At 38.3% G+C, this 24,527-nt stretch overlaps 1 protein-coding gene across 12 annotated transcripts in view; it reads right to left on the bottom strand.

Annotated features, from left to right (window-relative positions):
• Positions 1-24,527, bottom strand: part of SGCG (sarcoglycan gamma) — a 152,593-nt gene that overhangs the window by 52,900 nt on the left and 75,166 nt on the right. For 9 of the 12 annotated variants that reach the window (XR_012773807.1, XM_075490906.1, XM_075490909.1 and 6 more), the window contains 2 exons: positions 24,142-24,339; positions 5,538-5,639 (listed from right to left, as the gene is read on the bottom strand). Coding sequence is in view for 11 of the 12 variants with exons in the window: in XM_075490906.1 (XP_075347021.1) it covers positions 5,538-5,639; positions 24,142-24,336 (297 nt within the window). In the remaining variant the exon portion in view is untranslated. The remainder of the gene's footprint in view (positions 1-5,537; positions 5,640-24,141; positions 24,340-24,527) is intronic. The other 3 variants (XM_075490905.1, XM_075490901.1, XM_075490907.1) reach the window with 1 other exon arrangement.

The following is a 24,527-nucleotide window of genomic DNA, read 5'->3' on the forward strand; positions in this document are numbered from 1 at the left end:
CCCAGCTAGCCAGCGCTGCTGATAAAGGATGGAAAGAGGCTTGGTGAGCACTTCCACCAGCTCCCTCAGTACCCTTGGGTGGATTCCATCCGGCCCCATAGACTTGTGCGTGTGTCTAAGTGGTATAGCAGGTCGCTAACCATTTCCCCTTGGATTATGGGGGCTTCATCCTGTTCCTCGTCCCTGTCTTCCAGCTCAGGGGGCTGGGTACCCAGAGAACAACTGCTCTTACTATTAAAGACTGAGGCAAAGAAGGCATTAAGGACATCAGCCTTTTCCTCATCCTTTGTCACTATGTTTCCCCCCGCATCCAATAAAGGATGGAGATTCTCCTTGGCCCTCCTTTTGTTGCTAATGGTTTTATAGAAACAGTTTTATTGTCTTTTACAGCAGTAGCCACGTTAAGTTCTAGTTGGGCTTTGGCCCTTCGAATTTTCTCCCTGCATAACCTCACAACATCCTTGTAGTCCTCCCGAGTGGTCTGCCCCTTCTTCCAAAGGTCATAAACTCTCCTTTTTTTCCTGAGTTCCAGCCAAAGCTCTCTGTTCAGCCAGGCCAGTCTTCTTCCCTGCTGGCTCATGTTTCAGCACATGGGGACAGCCTGCTCCTGCGCCTTTAAGATTTCCCTCTTGAAGAATGTCCAGCCTTCCTGGACTCCTTTGCCCTTCAGGACTGACTCCCAAGGGACTCTGGCAACCAGGCTCCTTAACAGGCCAAGGTCTGCCCTCCGGAAGTCCAAGGTAGCAGTTCTACTGACCCCCCTCCTTACTTCTCCAAGAATCGAAAACTCTATCATTGTGTGATCACTACGCCCAAGGCGGCCTGCAACCATCACATCACCCACAAGTCCTTCTCTGTTTGCAAACAAGAGGTCCAGCAGGGCACCTTCCCTTGGTGGCTCACTCACCAGCTGTGTCAGGAAGTTATCTGCCACACACTCCAGGAACCTCCTAGACTGTTTCCTCTCTGCTGTATTGTGTTTCCAGCAGACATCTGGTAAGTTGGACTCCCCCACAAGAACAAGGGCTAGCAATTGTGAGACTTCTCCCAGCTGCTTATAGAATAGTTCATCTGCCTCTTCATCCTGGTTGGGTGGTCTATAACAGACTCCCACCATGATATCTGCCTTGTTGGCCTTCCCCCTCATCCTTACCCATAAACACTCGACCCTATCATCACCATCATTAAGCTCTAGACAGTCAAAACACTCCCTAACATACAGGGCTACCCCACTGCCTCTCCTCCCTTGCCTATCCCTTCTGAAGATTTTACAGCCATCCATTGCAGCACTCCAGTTGTGTGAGTCATCCCACCATGCTTCTGTGATGGCAACTATATCATAGTTTTCCTGCTGCACAATGGCTTCCAGCTCCTCCTGTTTGCTGCCCATGCTGCGTGCATTGCTGTAGATGCACTTCAGTTGGGCTATTGATCCTGCCACCTTTTGGGGGAAGAAACCCTAATTCCTATGTGACCATTCTCAGGCGCTTCTGTCGTTTCTAACACATCCATAACCTTTGCATCTTTGCTGCTGCATGGATCTCCATCTCCTACCTCCACTGAGATGGCAGACCGAAGGGCTCGCTAGCACATCATCCCTCAAACATTGGCCTGCCACCCCCAGGCTTCTGTCTAGCAAGTCCAGTTTTACCCCTTTGCCCCTTCAAATCTAGTTTAAAGCTCTTTCAATGAGCCCTGCTAACTCCTGTGCAAAGATCCTTTTCCCCCTTTGAGACAAGTGTACCCCGTCTGTCACCAGCAGGCCTGGAGTCGTGTAGTCCGACCCATGATCAAAACCCCCCAAATTCTGCCAGTGACACCAGGCTCAGAGCCAGGGACTGATCTGCTGGCTCTTCCTGTTTCTTCCCTCATCATTCCCTGCAACTGGAAGGATAGAGGAGAACACTACTCGTGCTCCTCATCCCTTAACCTGTCGTCCCAAGGCCCTGAAGTCTCTCTTGATTGCCCTCGGACTTCTTGTTGCAACTTCATCGCTGCCTACCTGAAAAATCAATAATGGATAATAATCTGAGGGCCGTACCAGGGTAGGAAGTTTTCTCTTCACATCTTTAACGCGGGCCCCAGGGAGGCAGCAGACTTCCCTAAGGAGTGGGTCTGGTCTGCACACTGGGCCTTCTGTTCCCTTCAGAAGGGAGTCTCCTATGACAATGACCCATCTATTTTCTTTCTGGAAGCAGTTTTGACGCAGGGCGTAGGCCGACTTAACCTCAGCGACACCTCCAAGCTAGATGAACCATCGTCCTCGTTATTGTTGGGTTCCACTTGCAGAGCCTCATACCTATTACGCAAGGGCACCTGGGCAGGTGGGGCAGTCGCAGAGGAGACGCGCCTGCTGCGCCGGGCAGGAACTCGTCGCCATTGCCCCCCCTCCCTTAAGTCAGTGTGTTCAGCCAGGCGGGGAGAGGACAGGGAATCCTCCTACGTGTCCTGCCTGCCCGTCGGGCCTGTCCCAGGGAAGGTAGGGTGCGATCCAGCAGTCTGTCTCTCTCTCGCACTCCCTGATACTCCTCAACCTACTCGCCTCCTCCCGGAGCTCTGTCACCAAGCGGAGGAGTTCCTCTACCTGGCGCACCTCCCACGGGTCTGCTCACTGCCGCCCTCCGGTACGGGCAGCAGCGCAGGGCGCGCCCTGCAGCCTGGCACCTGGCTGGCAGCGTGCTCCCGCCGGAGCTCGCTCTGGGAAGCTGCGTCAGTCGTGGTGGGTGCAGAGCTTAGAGAGGCCATGGCTTTCTGCCGGGGGATAGCGTTGCTGCTGGGTCGAGCTGGCAGAGCTTCAGCGCCCTGCCTGCACGCCCTGCCGCGCCAACTGCTGTGCCTCGCCCTTGCTGATGTGCCAAGCCCTGTTGGCCCTAACCCCTGAAAATCACTCCCAAGTCATGTTCCCATCGTAATTTAATGCTTAGAGTATGAGATACCCTGAGAATTTTGAACACATTTTACGTGAAGAATTTTACTACAAACACTTACCTAATAACAGTGGTAGAAGCAATACACAGTTTGGAGTCCAACTTAGCACTTTTTTTTTTAAAAAAGGATATCTTACAAGTAGGAAGGTAAGCTATCTCCAAAGAAGTCACTAAGTGAGCAAAATAAATGAATCTCATTTTGTAAATTATATCAGGAAAAAGTAAAAGCTAACAGAATTAACAGAAATAATGAAAAGTCTTAGTAAGCAGTGTGTTAGAATGAACATTAATGGTAACAAGTCAGTATGAAGTGGAAAAGGAAGGTGAAAAAAGATCAGGTAAGTATATTACATTTAAGTACATGTGCTAAATGACCCACAAATCTGGGCAATCTTTAGTATGCTTATTTGACTGCCTCTGGTTGATTTAAAAATAAGTTAGTAATTTGTAATATCAAACGTAAGTGTGAATAAACTGTATTCTATACCTGTAGCTTCCACACGTGTTGCTGTCTAATTAAAATCTAGTAACATATTTATAAATGCCCATCTTTTATCTTTCCATGAATATGTATTAGCTAAGATGCAACGGTGTTGCCCACAACTCTGTGTTGGTCTTATAATGAAGGCATAAACTTGTAATAGGCTCCAGAGATGATGCACAGCAAATAGATTTTCTGCTACATATTTTCTTAGCACTTTGGAGACCTCATTAGGTGAGAAAAGCTGTTAGGAGACTGCAAGGAGAAAACTATTAAGGCAAGGGAGAAAGCTGCTATGATAGCTGTGAGTGGCCCAATTCTCTAACAGACAAACTTAGAAAAAGAAATCATAACAAATAAGCAACTTTATGAGAATAAATATATAGATGGCACTCAGGAGATCAAGCTACAGGCAATTAAGCCTCTAGAGAGTCCAAATATTTTAAAAAGCAAGCAAGCAAGCAAACAAACAAACAACCTCTGATGAATTATCAGTTCATAGGGGGCAGAGACATGCAGTAGCCTGGAGGCTCTAATTAATGCATGCTACTAATGATCACGATGGGTCATTACACAGCTAAGCTTATATTAGATGCTGCCACACCTCTTTCTTCCTATATTGTACTAAATGTATTAAGAGCTGGAAGGAATATTAAAAGAGCACGAATGGTAGCTTAACATTGCATAACAATTTTTTGGGGCAGAGTGAGTTCTTAAGTATCAGCTATGCTGGTCTTAAAAAGTTACATGTCTTACTGGATAAACAACCTCAAGGGAAATTCATTTAAGGACATAAATAGTTTTCTCACTGCCTATGAGGCAGAAAAGAATACAGCATAAGAAACAAAATGGAAATATAGATTTAGCAATGGAATTTCACTGTCTAAGTAAGAGCTGTTCCTGCTACTGGAAATACTTGTTGCAGAAAGAGAGAAAAAGAAAGGCTTAATAGACATAAAATATGTTGGCATTGCTTAAATTTCAGTAATCAAGCATTTTAACAACCTCATGCTAAATCTTATATCAACCATGTTTTCTGATAAATTTATTTGCATTTTGTCATGCTATAGCAATACAAACATTAACTTTTCCCCTAGTTTCAGAAAAGTCTCATAGCTGGCTATTTCTTCTAATGACTTGGTGAGGATGTTTACATGTTTGAAGTAATGAAAGAACCATATTCAGCTTTTACTCTCATTGATTAGTACTTTATTCAATGAAAGGTCCCATTGGTTGATGACACTGTTCATAAAACACATTTATTTTGTGGGAGTTCAGATTACAGACAATAGTTCTGAAAAATATTCATTTTGTTGGCCAGAAACAGATATTGCTCTACAAAAAATTCACCTGAATAAGTTTCAGAGTTCATCTGGATAATTAAAAACCAGTTCAGATTCTCTCTTTCTTCCTCTGAACCCAGTACTTCAATAAAAATCTTTCCTACCATACCCATTCCCAGTGCCGTTTTAAAGTTAATCTGCTTGATAAATATTTTCTTTGACCAAGTATGTTATTCCTTTTTTACCTCAATAATAATAATAAAATTTTCTGTCTATGTAAACAAGATTCAATCCTAAATCTTCCCATTTAGTCTTGTAGATTTTATATACATAAATATATAGATATCATACTTTTAATATTGTTGTCCTAGAAGTGACAAAACCTGAACTTATTGGAGAAATTGTAACTTTTCCAATAAGTTCCATTAATTTTAGAGATATTTAAACTATTCCATAATGAATGAATAAACGAAACAAGCAGTTTCACAGGGAAGCTTGCATTAAAAAATAAGCTCAGTAAAAATAATGAACACCTTTCTAAACACTCTTAAAATTTTAGCATTACTTACATACAATGACCTTTATAATTCCTTTTTGAGCTATTTCTAATCACATGCCTAAGAGAAAAATGTTAATTCTGCCATAGTATCAGAACATTGACCTAATGATCATGCTTGTAAAGTACGCAAAAATACGTGTGTATAGACGTATACACACACATATACATACACACAAACGCACACACATAAATATATTCCCATGACAGGTGCCTGGACTTTGCCTAAATTCAACTGTTCATAAGTGCATTAATTTTATTTTAGTATTACTGAAAGATTATCTGCTTACCACTCGAGAATGGATTTCTTTGGCATAAAGAGGGAATAAGAATTCTGATTCCCCTTCCAGACGAAGGCCTTCTTTTGTAACACGCAGGTGTCCCATTCCAGTCTGAGGAGAAGATGCAAGAATTATGCACACTTTGTTATTGTTGCTGTATTTATTTTTTGTTCTTTTCATAAACTGGAAATTTCCAGAGCTGCCTGCCTCCAGTCTATTGATAAAGATACCCATACTAATGCACCTACAATTTTGACAATTCCTCATTTCTTCCAGGAGTATTTTTCTTTAAGAAATTGTAGCTTTCAAGAAAAAGTTACTAAAGTTGGGATTTTTCTTTTCTGACAAAAAAAATACAATATTACAGTCATTGACTTAAAAAGAAGTGCATTTGTATTGGCTGTACTGAAATACTCTTTGTACTTGCCTTCTAAAAATGTCATGAACAATAAACTTTTACACATGAGTACTCACATAAAACAAACCTTATGTTAACATCTCAAGGTTTAGTCTATCAATAATGTATTTTACAAGGAAAGTAATATTTCCAAGCCTATTAAAGAGACAAATAGGGGTTTTTATTTGCTTCCATTTTCAGTAATTACTTCTTTTTAATTCATTTTTCCTTCCTTGGTTTATTTTTTTCTCCTCTAAGTGTAGGTCAAGGCTCTATCTCTCACACTATCATCTTCCATTCTCTCTGTCACCTGCTTGCCAATTTTTGTACCTTCCTTATTCTCTCTTAGTCGCTCCCTCCCGATTTTGGCCCAGTTGTGCTTTCCAGCCCATATCTTATTTCATACTTTCTACTTTCACAGAATCACAGAATCGTATAGGTTGGAAAAGACCTTTAAGATCATCGAGTCCAACCATAAACCTAACACTACCAAGACCACCACTACACCATGTCCCTAAGCACCTCATCCAAACGTCCTTTAAATACCTCCAGGGATGGCAACTCAACCACTTCCCTGGGCAGCCTGTTACTTTCTTTCATCATTACCATAAAATTGATAATGTGAAAAATGATTGAGGAATTACTTCAGTAAGTACGTCTGAGGACTTGCAGGCTTCAGCTGCAAGGTATTTCACAGGTATTTAGCTAATTTGTAAAGGATTCACCCCTCCCCCTGCCATAAAAAGTGAGAGGAAACTTGGCAAAAAAATGTGCAGCTTTACAGCTCAGCCACACATGAAAATCTTTCAAGTCAAATGCCTCAAACTAAAAGGAGTAGGTGGGAGGGCTAAATAATAAACAATAAATCCAAAAAGTATTTCCACTTCAAATATTTTTCAGGTTGTTCTGCATGTAAACAGAGAAGAAGAGATACATGACAGGCCACTGATGATACATCAATAGACTGTTCATCTAATGAACTACTACTATCAGCCTACTACTGAAAAAAGTTGTAACTTTAAGAGGCTGTAATTGTTTTCAAATATGGTATGTTCTTGCCAATGAGATTATATATTTCTTTTTAGATCTATATATACACACACAAATAATGCTAAATAATGTGTCCAACCAGCCTTCAATGAAAAACAGTAGCTATTTTTTTTTAACAGGCTTGAAGAGAGACAAAGAGAGAAACGAGCTTTGCTTAAATTCCATAAGGTAAGAAATATTCATGTCAGCAGTTCACTCCACTGGAGAGCACAACTGAGATTCCTCCTCAGCAAGGATTTATTTCAGGAGAGAGGCTTTTAGGATAGCTATTTAGGGAATCTGTTATGCAGTGTCAAATATTTTACTGCTTTGAAATACATAATGTACTGGCTTTCCTCAGTGGAAGTAGTTACAATTTCTAAATTCTAGACCATTGCAAAGCTTTTAAAAAGTACCTAGTATATACTGATACATCTCATGAGGCAAAACTAAAATAATACCTATGATGAGCCCCCTATATATTTCATAATCACAATTCCTAGGCAGCACTGAGTGATTTAGAAATACGTTTTTCTAGTGAAGACTATGGACAGTTTCTTCTAACTTGTAACACAAAACAGAGATCACTTCAACACCATAAAAACACAAAGGTTTTAAGAAAAACACTTTTGAAAAATATGACATGAAATATCAGGACATTCTAAAGAAATAGCACTAACAAATTGCTCTCATTTAATTAACTAAATTTAGGATCTCATTATTACTCTGATCTCATGCCTTTTCTCACCAAGTGAAAGTAGATTATAGTAACCATCAGGTTTAAACACAGTTTGCATATTTTTCCTGTAATATAAGGAACTAAATAAACAGTGTATTACAGAGTAGGTATAAAAATGACATTGAAATTTAAGAAGGCAGCGGAAGAAGTAGCAATTAATTCTTGCTCTGAAGCAGTCCGGGGAAAATTAACAAACTCCTGGGTGACAATCTCTATCCTGCCTTTGGCTTTGCCAGGAAAAAATTTTTAGTAGAGACAAAAAAAACTATAATTGAAGTTGAAAAAGGAGATTATGCAATTTACTCAGCATACTCTTTCTAATGGATTCAGATTTTTCAGCAATGATTATTCTAAAAATGCTATATAGACAAAGGAATGTCTTTGCATCAAGAATAATATGCCATGTGACAAAACTTAGCACTTTAACTTATCTATAAGTTCTTATTTTTCATAAATCCAGTCATATCACTCAGGATTACTTTGTGTAAGTATGTCCTCAGGTATGTCCTATTTTCTTCATCAGACAGTTCATCTAAGCATTGACACAAAGCTCACATTCTCACATATTTGAATAAGAGTCTCATTATCCATTCTCATTGACCACTTGGGAAGTGCAAAAACATAGGAAAATTTAGACTTGGGTTACCTGCATAAATGACTATTTGTGATTATGAACAGATAAACTCTGTAACATGCATGAGAACAACAAAAATGTGGATTTCCTATAACGATCCTCACTTCTATTACCATTGTGACTATAAACGATTATTATTTCCCTAGTACCACGATATTTGAGCATCTCAAGCTTGTAAAAGTACTGAGTTATGCAGTACTGTGAGATAGAGAAATTCTATTATCCCCCTTTTATAATTGCCAAATTGAAGTTACACAGAATGTAGAAGAGAGGGATTTAGGATAAACAACCACTCTAATGCACTGAGATCCAATGATAAGTTCCATAAAAAGGAGGAGTATAATAGTTACACATAATGTTCTCTCAACAACCACTCTGCTTCTTACATTACCATTTAGGAGAAGCCAATTATTATTTACTGAGTATTGTGACTTTCTCAGTGATGAACAACGTTGATGCTTTCAGTTTCAAGGATTTGATTCTGTTCCTATTCAAATCATTGAATAAAAAATATTTCTATTGACTTGAGGAAAGGGTCCAAATTTCAGTTAGACGTGGACTTTGATGCAGCTATACAATAAGCTATTGATTAGGAAAACAAAAAGTGCTTCATTAAACATAGCAAGTCTGGACTCCTGCTATCCTGATGTTGGTGACTGTCATTGCGTGAGTGTGCTGGCCCCGAGCTGTAACACATTGTTGTGCATATAACCCTGAGGCTCATGTTTTCTAATTCATCAAAGCCCTCAGCAAGACTGAGCTGTATAGAAGAGGAGGGTGAAATGGTCTCAGTCTCTGTAGACACTGAGCAGATTTTGCTATTGCTCCAAGGACTTCACTGGTGTGGGAACGCCTAGCAGCTACCAAACCCTTATGCACCAAAGATGCGATTTAGCATTAGTGTTCACAAAGGTGTGCCCAGTTTTGCTTTCAAAACTGCTAGGCAGATTCTAATTGGAGTAACAGGATGTCTTCAACTGCAGTAGAAGCATTTTTTATCAGTTGAAAACACTTTCGAGGTAAGTGCTTGTAGAAACAGAGCCAAGGCCTTCTGCAGGAAATTCAAGCTCTGACTGGGTTCAAGACTCCTAAAAGTTCAACAAAAGGCTCTTTGATTCAGAAATCATGGTCTAAAGGATATTTGACAGCTATTAAGCGAATTGTCTACATAGGGATACTCTAAACCACCTGAAATGAGTGGCCACCGCAACTAGAATCCCAGGTAAGATTCATTGTTCTGTGGAGCATCTGGATGGGAGGACCATCATGGGTGGGTTATCACTCTCTTATACTCCAGACACAACAAATGTAAAATATTTTTTCCTCCAAAATAATGGGAAGCAGTTCCATTCTCCACAAAGCCAGTAGAGAAGTGCAGTATGTCCACAAGCTGTGGAAAGACCTTTAAGTTTCTTTCAAAGGACCATAGAAGGACTAAGTCCATCAGGACCAAAAAGTTCCAAAAGTCATACTGGTGGTCTGGTGGTATGACCGCCTTCTTCTGGCTATGAATATCTGTGTTGAGGAAAATATAGACATGACTGGATAAAGCAGGTTTGACAGCACCGGTATAGCCAGCGCTAAAGGCCTGTCTTGTTAAAACAGAATGCAAGAACTTTCTCTTTCATCTGTTGTCATAGCGGAACCTGCTGCTCTGCCTCATGACCAAGAAAGTCGCATGGAAAGAGTTGGACATGGCACATTGCCGTGGGACTACTAGCAGTGGAAGCAAGCAGCTGTAGCTCTAGGACTCTTGCACTCAGTGACTTGCTCTCAGGCAACTGAGCCTCATGCTGTCTATGTCTTACGTACTCAAAAGAACATAATCAGATTATATATTTGGGATTTATCTCCCAAGTCAATATAATAACGTAGAGGTCTGCTCCTGTAGGCACATGGCCCTTAAAAATGAGGATAAGGCATGAAGAACATTCATTCAGTTTATGATGAGTATTTTTAGTCACCTAAATTCAATCAATAACTGTAACTTGCATTTTCCTTCCAACATAGAAATTGATACACATGGGGCTCACTATATCAGGTCAATCACTCTTCTTATTATATCATCACTGTTTCTGCACCTTCTCAGCATGAGACTCAATTGCAGTCCTCAGACTCGTCTAAACAATGGAAATTAAACTTCTGGTCTATGTATCAGCTGATAGCTGCACAGGTAGATGTGTATTTTCCTCTTTTGGGGAGAAATCAAATAGTGGAAAGACAGGCGTATCCACGTGTTAGGATGGTTACAACAATAAAATCTCTTAAGTTGATCCAAACGTTAGCTTTAACATGCACTCAATTCATCTTGAAGTAGCTCGTGTGTCAGGAGTTAATAGCACATTTCATTTGTAATACCTGCTCCCTGAATATTCAAATTTTCCAAATATTAAAAGTCCACCTAAATAACACCTTTTCTTACTTATACGATACTTGCATCCTACTTTTAGGCCAGCCCAGGGAAAGACCTTGGCAAGTTCAGACCAAGACATCATTTGTTGTGCCCCAAAGCTAGTTCAATGAATGGCTTTATAGATCCAGCTTTCACTGCAGTACTTCTTGCAGCAATTACTATTTAGAGAACTTGCTTGCAAACAAGAGCATACTGTTTTGTTGAGATAATAGGGCTGTGGGTAGAGATTGTTAAAGAGCAATCAGCAAAACAGGATTGGTAATGAATCTGATGAAACTCTCTGTTTGACTTAAAATATCTATTTTGGAGCTAAGTACGTGCTTGGTATAGTAACATTACTGATGCCTCATCTCATTTTCTCTTGCAAGGGCTCTATTTCCTGGGCTCAGACAGAGCAGGTTGTCCGACTCCTCTTCTTAAATGACAGTGGAGTCTTTTCTGTCAAAGACATTGGTCAAATCAGAGCCCTTAGCAACAGCAAGCACTCCTGGTATAGAAGTTAGTCTCACCTGGCTTAGGGCTGGATACAGACTAAACCACTCTTTGCAGATACGGCTAGAAAGTGGGTAGGTAATACTCCATGATCTAGAAAAGTAGATGGCCACTTTGAACTCAACAGTTTTGTAAGGAAATGGGAAGAAAAAATGCAAATTCATCATCCCATTGACATTTGCGTAGTTTGGTAAGATTTCTTTCATAAAACAGGATTAATATTTAAGATGCATACTTTCAAGGTATTTTCAGGTCCTCTTTGTCCTGATATATAGAATAACAGGCTTTCTCAAGTAAAGAAAGGTATTAATTACAACAGGTATTACTCAAGAGGAAAAAATAGCGTCTCAAAACAGATTCAGTTCTAGCTTCATTTCCTTGTTCGGCAAGGATCAAGTTCTGTCTCTGGTTCCGTACTGCACAGACATTTCGAAGCTGGATAATACTCAGCTAATAAAAATGCCATTACGTCTGGCATTACATCTCCTGTGGCCGATTTACTCAACATTAGAAAAACAGACTGCTACTCCCACTGCTACATATATTTATTCAGGAATTGAGTTTTTATAAGTTGGCTAATTCATTTTATTATATTAACATTTGTAATTATGCAACTTAGCTAAAGAAATGGAATTAAATCTTTTCCTTTGATTTGTAAAGGTTGTCAAAAGGATTTTCTTCAGAACAACAGTGCACGATGTTTATTTCTTGAATTCCTCTGAGCAATCGGGGATATTTGCATGGTATATGTGATTACACAGACTATGTATTGATTCAATATTGCAAATCCTATCATTTGTACTAGGGGACGTTTAATCTTATGGTCTCAGTGCTCTACGCCTTGTGTAAGCACACAGTGACAAGCATCTTCACCCTGATAGAATTTTCTGTCTAAACAGTCAAGATTACAAAAATGTGAGATGAAAAAAGGACAAAGAGATGTTGCATCCCTCACAAAGCACTGTTGAGGAAGTCTACAGCTCTGTGTGAAAGGAATGAATTAAATATTTTACCTTATGTTTTGTCTTGCAGCTATCATGCAAATTTATTTTGAAATGGTATTATCATATTAAATAGCAACCACTGCAGTATATTGCAATTAAAAACAGATTCTTTCCAATAACAACCCAAACTAATTTTGAACTACCCAGCCTTCTCCTCATCTTACTATTACTGATTAAATAAAGTTTAAGAGCAGAGTTTTGGTTACCTTTGCTAAATACCATCATAACCATTTTTTTATTCATGGTACAAAAATTTATAGAGACCAGAGATTTTACACATAAAAATATAATCACCTACTATGACGCTTCTCTAATGACATTATTGATAAGTGCATTTTTGTAACTCTTATCAAGCAAAATGGAAAACAAATCTTTTCAATTTTCCCTATAGTGCATCACAGCAAACTCTATTCTAGCACTGACGATAATATCATCTTTAAAATAATGGCATAAATATATGCTATGCATCAATAAAATGGTAGCTCGACATGTATTTGTATAAACTAATTATACAATATACCTAAAAAATAACAGCAATGGCAAAGGAATGAAAAATAAAGTTGGAAGGGTGAGAGCTTTTTGCAATTCCTGTTGGATTGCCTTTAGAATTTTTGACAATTTCCAATCCATGCCCTACTCCATAGCTAGGACCTGATCATACATTTTAAAATTTTTTATTTGGTTAAAGATGAAACAAGAAAATTTTGAAAAACAAAACAAAACTACTTTGCTCTCATGAAATACATTTTTCAACATAAAAAGTCAGGAGAAAGTTTTAGGGCAATTCATGTATTTCCCAGCATAGGTAATGAGTTTTTAATTAAATTACATTTTCATTCGATATTATTTAATTATTATTACACTTCATTCAATTATATTTTCCCCACAACTTTATGTATACAGAACTGTGTATTTGGAAAAGTTTAGTAAGCAGTCAGTACAGCTATATATTAGGCAATTTAAGTATGGAGAAACATGAATTCTCATAATCATTTTGTCTGAGCAGACATGAAAGCACAGACAAGGCTTTTAACTGGAAGACATTTTAAATGCCAAAAAAAGGAATATTTTAAAATATATGAGACCATTGTTAGATGTACACAGAATATATATGGAGATGTCACCTGGACACTCACTAAAAAGGAAGTAGGACAACTATTACAGCAAAAAATGAATAGACAAAACAGGTGATGGAGGGTTTGGGTCATTAAGGAAGTAAAGGTGTGAAGAGCTGATACAGAACTGTGGCAGGCCTTTGAGGAACCATGAATATAAGGACTTCACATTTACTTCTGTGGACAGGGCAGGTAGGTTTCTTAAACTGAAGGACTAACAATGGGAAGATGTATGATAGATAAAAAGGAATGGAAGAGGTCGTAGGAGTGGTCACGTGCTTCCACAGTTTACTGGCTCAGGGATATGTAAAAACAGTAGTAAGGCTACTAGTGAGATCTTTATTACATATCTGAAAGTCTTCAAAGGCCTGCAAAGAATCACAGAAACCACTGGATTTCTTGTTAGTTCACACCAAGGGAAAAAAAAATGGTGTACAGCTTAGCTATAGGCTATTGTATGATTCTTCTGAAGAATGATACATCCAGTTCTGACTCTGTCTTCTACATAAACCTGTATGGAAACAGTTTCTGTGTGGGGTGAGAGAATCAGTAACACAGCAGAACTCCGAAGGTATAATTCAATATTAATACTCCCAAAATTGTCTGGCAGCCAGATCCCTACATTTTAGGAGAATGGACTTTTAAGTTTGGATTAATCTTATCAGAACTTGTATCTGTTTAATGGGAAATTGCTTGTTACATAATATGTATTGTCCTTTGCTATTGTCGTGCTGACAGGTCCCAATCTGGATGGAGGCCCTGCTGTGCTAGACATTGCAGAAACACACAGAAGGTATTTATTAGCTGCAAGTACTAACACAACAGACAACACATGAACTGGAACATGACATACAAATGATTTAAACAAACGTATGTCTTAGGGACCCATCATTTGAAAACATTGATCACTTTGCTGTCTCACTGATTTCTACCGGAGCTCGGCAGGCTGAGGTCATCTTAGTGTCAGTCTCAAAAACAACATGTACTAAGAGTCCGACATGGAAAAACAGCCATTGAGGAACTCTGCCCAGTGAATGTTTCTGATCAGATGGCTGGATTTCACACATGAATGTGTATGCAATTATTTGTAAATGGAGTACAGAAATGGGAATTAAACCCACGTTGTTAATTTTCTCCATCTCACGATTATTTCAGTAGGCTGGGCTTGACTCTGGGTACTAAATTGCAGAGTAGGTGCAGGCCACAGTGTCTCCCCCATCACCCGTGTCAGCACCCCTTTGGGACAGTGGATTTTGAGCCGGAGAGGGCCTGCAGGCATCACTCCTGTAAGCACTCGGGCACCTCAAATCAGCGGTGGAGCTCACATGCAGGCAAGGCGCAATCAGGGTGTGCACTTGGATCCAGGCGCTGGGAAGGCCCTGGGTCCCACATTTTGGAAATGCTATTTGTTTTCATCAGGGTCCTCAACCCCAATCATTCTGTGTCAACTTACGTTAATCTAAGAAATGTTACAGTAAATTTTCACTGAGTATGTGAATCTCTGTAATACTATTGTTGAGTAAATGATGATCTAAAGATATATAAAAAGTCTTCAGGGAGAGTTAACGTCTTCTATGAAGTCAGCTGATAGCGCTAGAAAAAATAGACTAACTTTCATGGACAGAGACCTTTTTCAGGTCACACTTGAGCTACACAAATTGTAAATTTCACCAGCTCTATTATTCATCATTCCTATTTCCTACAGTAGAACAGCTCTACTTGCCCCTGGGAGCAAAAATACATGCAAAAAACCAGGAAAATGTGCAGTGGAACGTTACTGATTGTGTCTGGGCTTGGAAAAGAAGGTGGTACATCAGACCATGAGATCAGAACATCTGGTTTTCCTTTGGCAGAGCGTTTGCCAAGAGCAGGTTCATTTAAGTTTCCCCATACAAATTAAAACTAGTAAAGCAGAATCAGGACCTGCAGTCAAGCCCTTATGAGCTCATCTATCCACAGTTATTAAACTTGCATGTACACTATAATCTCACTGTACTCAGATTTTTTAAAACTCTTTGTCAATATTATAAATTATTCCAACAGTGAACTCTAGATTTTTTTTCATTTAAACAAGTGTTCTTCCACATTCTTTTACATACACATGATTTGATTCATAATATAATTCAGATTAATCAAATGCTTTAAGAAAATACATTTTATATATATGTAAGTATGTATCACACTATGGAGAAATCTTACTTTCTTTGATAACAGCTTTTCTGCAGTAAGTATCTCAATATCTTTCTTTTCAACTATTACTCTTTGCATAAAATATTCAAATATTCACCATCTGATAGAGACAGTGGGAATGACTGTGGCCTGGTTGGAGGCAAATTATATTTAACTTAATGGAGAAATCGCAAAATACAGGTGTTCAGGATTATTCAGAGTAGAAACTATGGAATATTGGTGTTCATGAAAATATTTAGTGAAAATTAGGATGAGAATTTGTGAATAAATATTTTATTTCATTTGAATATTAAAAAATGCAACATTCTCAAAATGGCAACTAATTCCACAGAGCATACACTGTTAATCATAAAACGCATGGAAAGGCTGTAGAAGTTCATTAGTGCATGTCTTTGCAGTGAAGGACAACTCTTGCTGTGAATGAGTGTTCTTTACCGTACATTTTTATTGCTGTCTAGTCTGGTTTTAAATGTTCCAAGTGATTGGGCATCTCCAATTTAATAAGGCATGCTATTACACAGTCTAGTAAGTCTCACTGTCAGAAAGTGTTACTTGATTTTCATTTAAAATTTTGCTTTCTTAATTCATCACATTCCTGGTTTTGTATTTTTCATATTTCCTTAAGTAATTTCCTCCATCTTTGGTGCCTGAATTTGTCAAGTGCTTAAATACTTGTTTACACAAGTATTTGATTATATAAACAGTTAATTTCTTTCAAAATACATATATTTATAGATCTAGACTAGTACCATTATCAGCCAATGAATGTGTATATATAGTAAGATTATATATAGTTAGCTTGTCAACATTTTCTTATACAACTAAATATAAATAAATTGGTATTGCCTTATAGAAAACTTTGAAAAATAATTAAAAAATAATTTTTAATACTTTGTCTATATTCATTATTAATTGCCCATGAGAAACTAAGAAGATTAGCAGAGTGGTATGTCTGTGATAAAAGTTTCTGGGAACAGGTATATGGGTAGAGCACTCACTAATTACAAGTAAGCCAAAAGAAGAAAATACCTGTGAATAATATTTGGAAAACCCTGCATTTGTTTGTCTAACTGTAGCAATTGTCCTATTTATTCCAGTGCCAGAAATACGTGTGCATAAAACAGCAACTGAAAGTAAAGACCACACTCTAGTCTAAATGTGCAGAGACCTTCCTAATTGTCATTGCCTATGTCTGTATGTCCAGCTGAAGTGCAGGCATAAGAGCAGGCTAAACATTTGTCCTGCTCTTAGTAAGAACCATGCTTAGAATACACACTGATGGACTGGACATTGTGTGCTTGGCCCTCCATATACCAAGTTCATTCCTGTCATGATAAGGTGATCCACATGTTGTTCTAAGACTTACTATTAGGGCTTGACTTTCCTCGTTAGTGGCTCAAACCCAAGTAAGGTTTAACATGTATGGCAGGAGAACATGGGATTGAGTGCAGATTCGAATCATGTTTGACTGACAGTGCATCTAAAACGATAAAGACCTCTCTGCCTCTCTGACTCACACAGTGCTTAAAAGTTTTGTCAGAGGAAAACCTGTGCTACATGCCAAACTCCACACTGGAGAAAGGCAACTAGTTATCCTGGGGAACACTCCTGTTTCATGACTGTCTGTCCTGATCAACATGAAATACAGAACAATTGCCTTGACCTTTCTTATTCCAGGGGATTGTGATAGCTGTGGCATCCACTAAAACCCATGGAAACATGGGTTTCTCCATCGGAGACTAAAAAAAGTTAGGAATAATCTTTGGCACATGACTGTTCCTGGCATTACAACAATGTAGCATAACCCAAATGATATCATAACTGAATTAATGTGGCGTTTCTGAACAAGATTTGCTAGTGCGTCAGAAATGGTAATCATCTGATCAGGTGCATTTTTCACACCTGAGTTTTAGAGTACACTAGCATGACAATCTATGAAATTCAATAGTGGCCTAAAAATTTTGGTCCAAGTCTTCACTGATTACAGTGTCAACACAATGGGTCAGTATTATGGGTGAAGTTCTGAGGACGTGAGTACTAATTCTCTATGTGATAGCAGGGTAAGACAGCTAAAGATTGTTATATTCAGGAGAAAATGTGAAATCAGTCTCATGAACTTAAGTTTTCTCTAAGGAATATAAAGATAATGGAAAAGTAAAAATGCAAAAAAGAAAAAAAACCCTCGGAAATCACTGAGGCAGCAATGCAAGCAAAAGATTATAGTTGTGAAATCATATCAGTTATGTAACAAACTGAGAAGCCAAATACCTCTCGTTAATGCCTCCTACTGAGCAGCTAATCTCTATAAAGCTTTCAGATGCTCAGTGTTGCATAAAACATTGTTATACAGATTAGCTCAACACTGTCCAACTTTTCCAAATTGTTTGCCAGTCATGCAGCCTTCTAGAGTCATGTCAATATGGAATTTATATGTTGGGAAATTAGTATGGGAGATACTTAAACAATTTAAGAATCAAGTTCCAAAAAATAGATCCTCAAAAGTCCTGCTCGCTTGTCCAAGGGATCTAGGCAAACTAATATTCTTGCAGTTAAATTGTCTGATCACCCCTGGACATGAACACAATCAAAATCTTGTAAGTGACTATCTTACTAATAAAGTCTACAAGGAAAAAGAGGGGCCATGTGAAGAGGTACTGATGTCCTTTTACTTAAGAACAAGTGGTTGCAGGACTCAACTGGGTTGTTGCACTCCCAGATTAAAATTCCTTTCCCTGGGAAAATCTGATCTCATATCTTCTCCCAGAGATCCATGCTCTAACCAACAGATTATAGTACATTTGATGTTAGGAATCTTTTACCCTCTCTTTTTTCTAGTTTGTTCTACTTCATATAAATTCATTAAAGATTAATTGGAGCAGAAGCTACAACAGAAGCTTCTGTCTCCAAGGTGAGTGCTGTAATCATCTGACAGCTAAAGCATGTGTTACCTCCAGCCCAATAAAAAAACCAGGTTTTCCATATAAATCAAAAGAGTTTCAATTAGAAAGACTGAGAAATGCTCAATTCTGTAGTCTATACAACAATAAGGATTTGGAAAAGAACAATGAGAGTAAGGAGTATTCTTGCATTCAATATATTCAGTATTTTTCTAGTTAAATGTTTTAGGATCTGATAGTGTCTAGAAGGATGAATTATCATCTCATATGATAGCGTCTAGTCTAGTATAACTGATGGCCTTGAAATTAAAATGTTATAAGCTAAGAGTCAGTGGACCATTTTAAAATTACGTAGTCATTTTAATCAATTAAGACACCAAGGTAAAAGAGGAATATATTTTTTTCCTGTGAAGCATTTATCTTCTCTTTGTTAGGAGCATAAGAAAGATTAATAATGAGTTTTTCCGAGGAAATCACCAGTGTAATAATATTTATAGAAAAAAAGATCTTCTGTCTTGGCAACATCAGATGGCCAAGCACAAGACAAAACTTCTTAAAAACAAAAATGATACTGAAGTTCGTCAATATCTCTCTTTTGTTGGTAGCCTCAAAACTGGAGGCTGTATCATATGCGTGCTCTAATGAGTGCTGTGTAAAGGGAGAGAATCACTTCCCGCGGTCTCTGCCTCTGCCCCTGCCCCTGTTCACACAGCCCAGGAAGCTCTTGGCCTTCGTTGCTGCCAGGGTCACTGCTGGCTGATGCTCAGCTTGCTGCCCACCAAGCCCCAGGGCCTCCTCCACAGAGCTGCCCCCAGCCAGGCAGAACCAGCCTGTGCTGGTGCCAGGGGCTCTTCCTTTCCAGGAGCAGGACCCTGCATTTGTGCTTCTTGAATTTCATAAGGTTGGACCATTCCTCCAGCCTGTCTGGGCTCCTCTGAATGTCAGCCTGAGCCCTGAAAGTATTGAATGGTACCCTCAAATTGGTATCATCTGCAAACTTAGTGAGAAGCATTCTGCCACCTAAGTCATTCATAAAGTTGTTAAAAAGGACCAGTCCCCGGCTAGACCCCTGCAACACTTATTACTGGCCTCCATGTAGAGTACAACACATTAGTAACTACCTTCGGAGCCTGACTATCCAGCCAGGTTTTTTTTCACTTATCTGGTTGTCCACCCTTCATGGCTGTAATGTCCCAAGTAGGGTACAAGAATATTGTGGGAGAGTGTCAAAAGCCTTGCTAAAGTCAAGGTAAATGACATCTTGTGCCCTCCCATTGTCTATAATTCCAGACATTTTATCATAGAAGGTAATCACATTGGTCAGGCATCATTTACCCTTGGTAAATCCATGCTGACTGTTCCCCATTACCTTATTGTCCTTCATGGGCCTTGAAATGTCTTCCAAGAGGACTTGCTCCATCATTTTCCCAGGGACTGAAGTGAGGCTGAGCAGCCCATATTTCACCAGACTGTCCCTTTGGCCTCTTTTTTTGAAGACAAGTGCAACACTTGCGTTCCCCCAGTCACTGAGGATCTCCCCAGTCTCCATAACCTTTCAAACATGGCAGAGGGTGACCTTGCAAGATAATCGGACAGTTCTCTCTGCGCCTATGGGTGCAGCCCTTTGTCCCTTGTAAGTCTTAGCTAAAGCTGAGCTTTGGCTTTCCTGACCCAGGAAGCCTGGCACATTTCCTGGCCCAGACAATGTTTCTAAATTTCTTCTTTGTAGCCTGTTCTTACTTCCAACTCTTCTATACTGCTTTTTGCATTGGAGTTCTGTCACAAGTAACCTGTCTAGCTAAGCCAGGCTATTTATATTCCTGAGTATCAGGATAGATCACTCCTGCATTTGGAGGATACTGTCCTTAAACACCAGCAAGCTTTCCTGAGTAACTTTACCCTTCAGATCTGGCTCCCATGCTACTCCATGAGTCGCAGATCCAGCTGCGTGCCACCCTTAGTTGTCCTATCCAGAAGTTATCCCTGACACCCTCCAGAAATATTCTCTGCTTCCATCCTGTCATGTTTGCCCTTTCAGCAGATGGCAGGGACATTAAAGTTCCCCTCTTTCAGACCTATTGGACCCTTCAGAATCGTTCACAGGACTTCTGACATCCTCACCCTGTTGCAGCCCTAAATCCCTTAAGATTCTTAGTTTCTAAACTAAAGGGGACTAGCAGCCCCCTTTAGTTCTCAGAAAGGCTCAATATGTTGAAAACAAAATCTGGAATTTCCATTTCATGCAAAATTTCGATATGTTATGTCCAGGGGAAAAAAACCCAACCTCCAGTTTTTTCAAACTTTCTAATTTTCATGCAAAACTAATTCTAGTTTTTAAATTACTCTATTTCACCTTATTCACAAAGCTCAAGGCATAATTATTTGATTCTGTCTTCTCTAAAATAGCTGAATATAATGAATCCACAGCTTTCTTCTCTCACCCCCCAAAAAAACCTTGAGACCCTGTCCCCCCGAACTCCGGGAGAGAAAAAGAAAAAAGAGAATGAGACATATCTGACACCTGTGAATCAGTCTGCACAACTTGGGGATGCTCATATGTTATGTAATTGGGGCAGTATGAAAAAAGGAATATATTCGCTGTTCAGGTTGTTCCCTTTTAGTCTAGATTTTATGAAATGAAATTAAATGAAATTCTGTTCCATTTAGTCATGTTCCTTTAATGCTGAAGGCCTCTCAAACAACGGAGTTTAGAAAAGTCTCCACCTTTCATCATCTTTCCAAATTTCTACAAGGAGATTAAGATTTATTCATCTTGCAGCATATCTATGCCTGGTTCATGCTCTCCTTTATCAGCTTAGCTTGTTTGCTAGTATTTATCACACTGTCTGTTTTTTGGGGTTGAGAGAGGAGATGTGTGCATGGATTAATTCTGTGCCAGAGCTTGTCGAAGCTCTGCTCATAAGTTCATTATTATTTTAATCTGGATCTATGAATAGACATAGCACGTGATTTTTGTATACTGCAAGTTATTATTTAATGAAAGATTTAAGGATGCTTTACACAAAAAGAAAACAATTTTTATCCTATAAAAGAAACTTTGATGTCTAAATAACAATTCTGTCAACTTTGAGTGGGCTCATGAAAGGGCTGTGCTATAGAACTATGCCAATCAATCACTAAAGCACCAACACCCCTATGTACTATACTGCAAAACTGTTTTCCTAATAAAACTACATACTACAGTCATGTTACGTTTAAAGTTTTCTTTGAGCATAAACTCTCTTCACTTCTGTACTATAAAAATACCTTTTAAAATGTTTATCATGTTTTTCTAAATGTTTATTAACCTTAGTAAGAATACAACTTGTTTCTTGTATTGTTTTACAGAGAAACAGTTGTTAATGTTTTATTAGCTATTAAAATTCTAATACTGTTAACAGGGATAACATTTTAATGTATTTTCTTAAAACTAGGACTGAATACTTTTAAAGTATTAGCTAAAAATACAATATCTATTATTATTAAACATGATAAGTAGTGTAATCTCTACATAACATACCTAGAACACGTAATTAATAAATATAAAGTGTTATCACAGCTGACAGACTAATATTTGCCAAATAACCGATGACTGCATAGGATAGTATTTCACAATTACTTTTAAACTCTTCCCAATAATGAGAATGTTTAATTGGATAAGTAGGATATATATGAATCAACTGATTTATTTCCTAAATAGCAAATACTTGTCAAGCTTGGAACTCAAGAACTGTAAAAATCTATTTCTGAGAATATAGTTACCTCTCTTTTTCAAAGAATAACCAAAAACTTGGAGGCATAAATGCTTAATTCTGTCAGGAAAAGGGTTTGACGATAGTGTTGGTAATTTCTCTGACAGTTACAGTCATTCTTTACAACTGGTATTTCCTTAGACACAGGAAAGGACTGTGATGCTTCAATTACACTTCCAGACTTTGAACATGCAGTTAACGCCTATACTCTTTCTTAGACTTTTCTTAGAGGCTAGCAGCACTTCTCTGGATGGTATTTCTGGTATCTTCAGTTACTTCTTGTCTTGACAGGTATACTCTAATAAAACAATACCCAGCAAAAACAGTTCTCCATTCTTAATGACCTCACACATACTTTTGCTGAGGATGGTGACATAGACGTGTACTTTGCACAAATGTTCTTACAGCTGCTATTTAGCTGAAATATAGATATTTCCCTAAAATGATCCCAAATAGATGAAGGCATTACAGTTAAGTCACTATTCAACTGGGTGTGTCAGGAATACAGATTCTTTAACAGAGAATTAGGAAAACCCCCATGGCATTCATAGTCCACCCTGTGAAAGAATGTAAGCCTGCACTACTTGAGCTGTTATTCCACTGCTCTTTTTGCCAAGGCAGAAGGACACTGTCCCTCAGCAGATCAAGGCATTTGGTGCTTTCCTCACAGACAACAAGTAGGAGACAGGAGTTCCTGGAAGTGGAGTTTCTGATGCTGTTTTTTTAGTCCTGACTGATATTAGAGAAGAAATATCCAGTTTCATACAAAGAAACCAAACTAACAGAAAATAATTTTTAAAACTCCTTAAAAATATAAACCTGAGCCACACAGAAAACAATTTGAAGTTATTCATGTTCTCTGTGATTCATGATGTGCAGTCACTAAGTGCACATCTTCCATGTGCACTGAATAACAGAAAAATTATATGTGATCTAAGATGTTCTGCATTGTAATCTGCATGACAGTAACAGTGCTCAAAAGAATTTATGTGGGGGAAGAAACTTGATGGGAATTCAAGCACTAGTAACTATATTAGTAAGTAGGACTTAAAATTAACCTACTTTATAGTAAGAGAAAGTAGAGTATAGAAATGCTTCTATGAAGATAAAATGGCCTTCATTTAGTGAAAGAAGCATAATAACAATAGATAATGAGAACTTAAATATAAGATGTTCTTCAGTAGCAGGGGGAGAGCCATAGGAATTTACTATTATTGTTTTTCTTGTAACAAGTCTATTCACATCATCTGTGTATCACGACTGCATGTTAGGAACAAATTAGCTTAGCTTCAATATTCACTGATGCATTTTATTGCATTCTGACTGAAGCTACATCTTGCAGACTTCTGAAAGTTACCCTTTAATCTCCTACATGTAAAATGACATTATAAATATTAAAATATATGACAGTGGAAAGTTATTAAATTTATTCCTGAATAATATAGCTGCTTAGCCTCAAGCACAAAGTAGTAATAATTACCTTTGAGCTGTAATTAATTGGGCAAATAAATTGTTAAATTTTAGATGCTGATAAATAGGAGAAGGAAGCTAAGAAAAACAGCAACTGTCAGCAATATTTTAACCCTAAGGAATTCTGTATGAGATAAAATTACAGCAAACACATTTATAAAATATAAACTAAACAGAGACTGTGAAACAACAGTAAAATACATTCTCTTAGAATGGTTAGAATTCACCTCAATGTAAGGTATCAACAACCTCAGTATTTTAAAGATTATTACCAATACAGAAATTACAGATCAGGAAGTATGTTCAAAGATAGATATTTCTTACATAATTTCAACCAAAGTACAAATTACGGTTGAGAAGGAAGAAAAAAGAACCATCTATTACATACAGAGAAGCTGATGTGAATACAAAATAAGTGAAGCGGTGAGGCAGGGAAGAGAAGAGAATATGAAAAGAATGGAAAATTAAAGAGGACACTTACTGGGGAAAACCACATCACTTTAAGAATCCAAATTGTCAAAGAAAAATTCACAACTAGGATGATAAGCAGGAGGAGAACAAACAGGTAGAGGCAACGCTTTCTCCAGCCGTAAATTCCAATTTTGTAGACATATTCATTCTTCGGCCTCTCTAGGCTAGTGCCTGGTGTTGTTGTAGTGTATTGTTCACGTACCATCTGCTATGTAAAGAAAAAAAAGGGATTGCTTAGTTGTTTGAGTTAAATTAAAAATATCTTTATAAAACCCCAAGGAAAATATGAAGGTATAATTGTAATAGCAAGTTACTAGAAACTAGAAACTCTTACGAAGTTTTACCTGGAAAGCATTTTCATCATGTTCCATTCAAATTACACTTACATCTTACTTT

Source organism: Mycteria americana, chromosome 1 (assembly GCF_035582795.1).
Source record: "Mycteria americana isolate JAX WOST 10 ecotype Jacksonville Zoo and Gardens chromosome 1, USCA_MyAme_1.0, whole genome shotgun sequence".
Lineage (NCBI taxonomy): Eukaryota > Metazoa > Chordata > Aves > Ciconiiformes > Ciconiidae > Mycteria > Mycteria americana.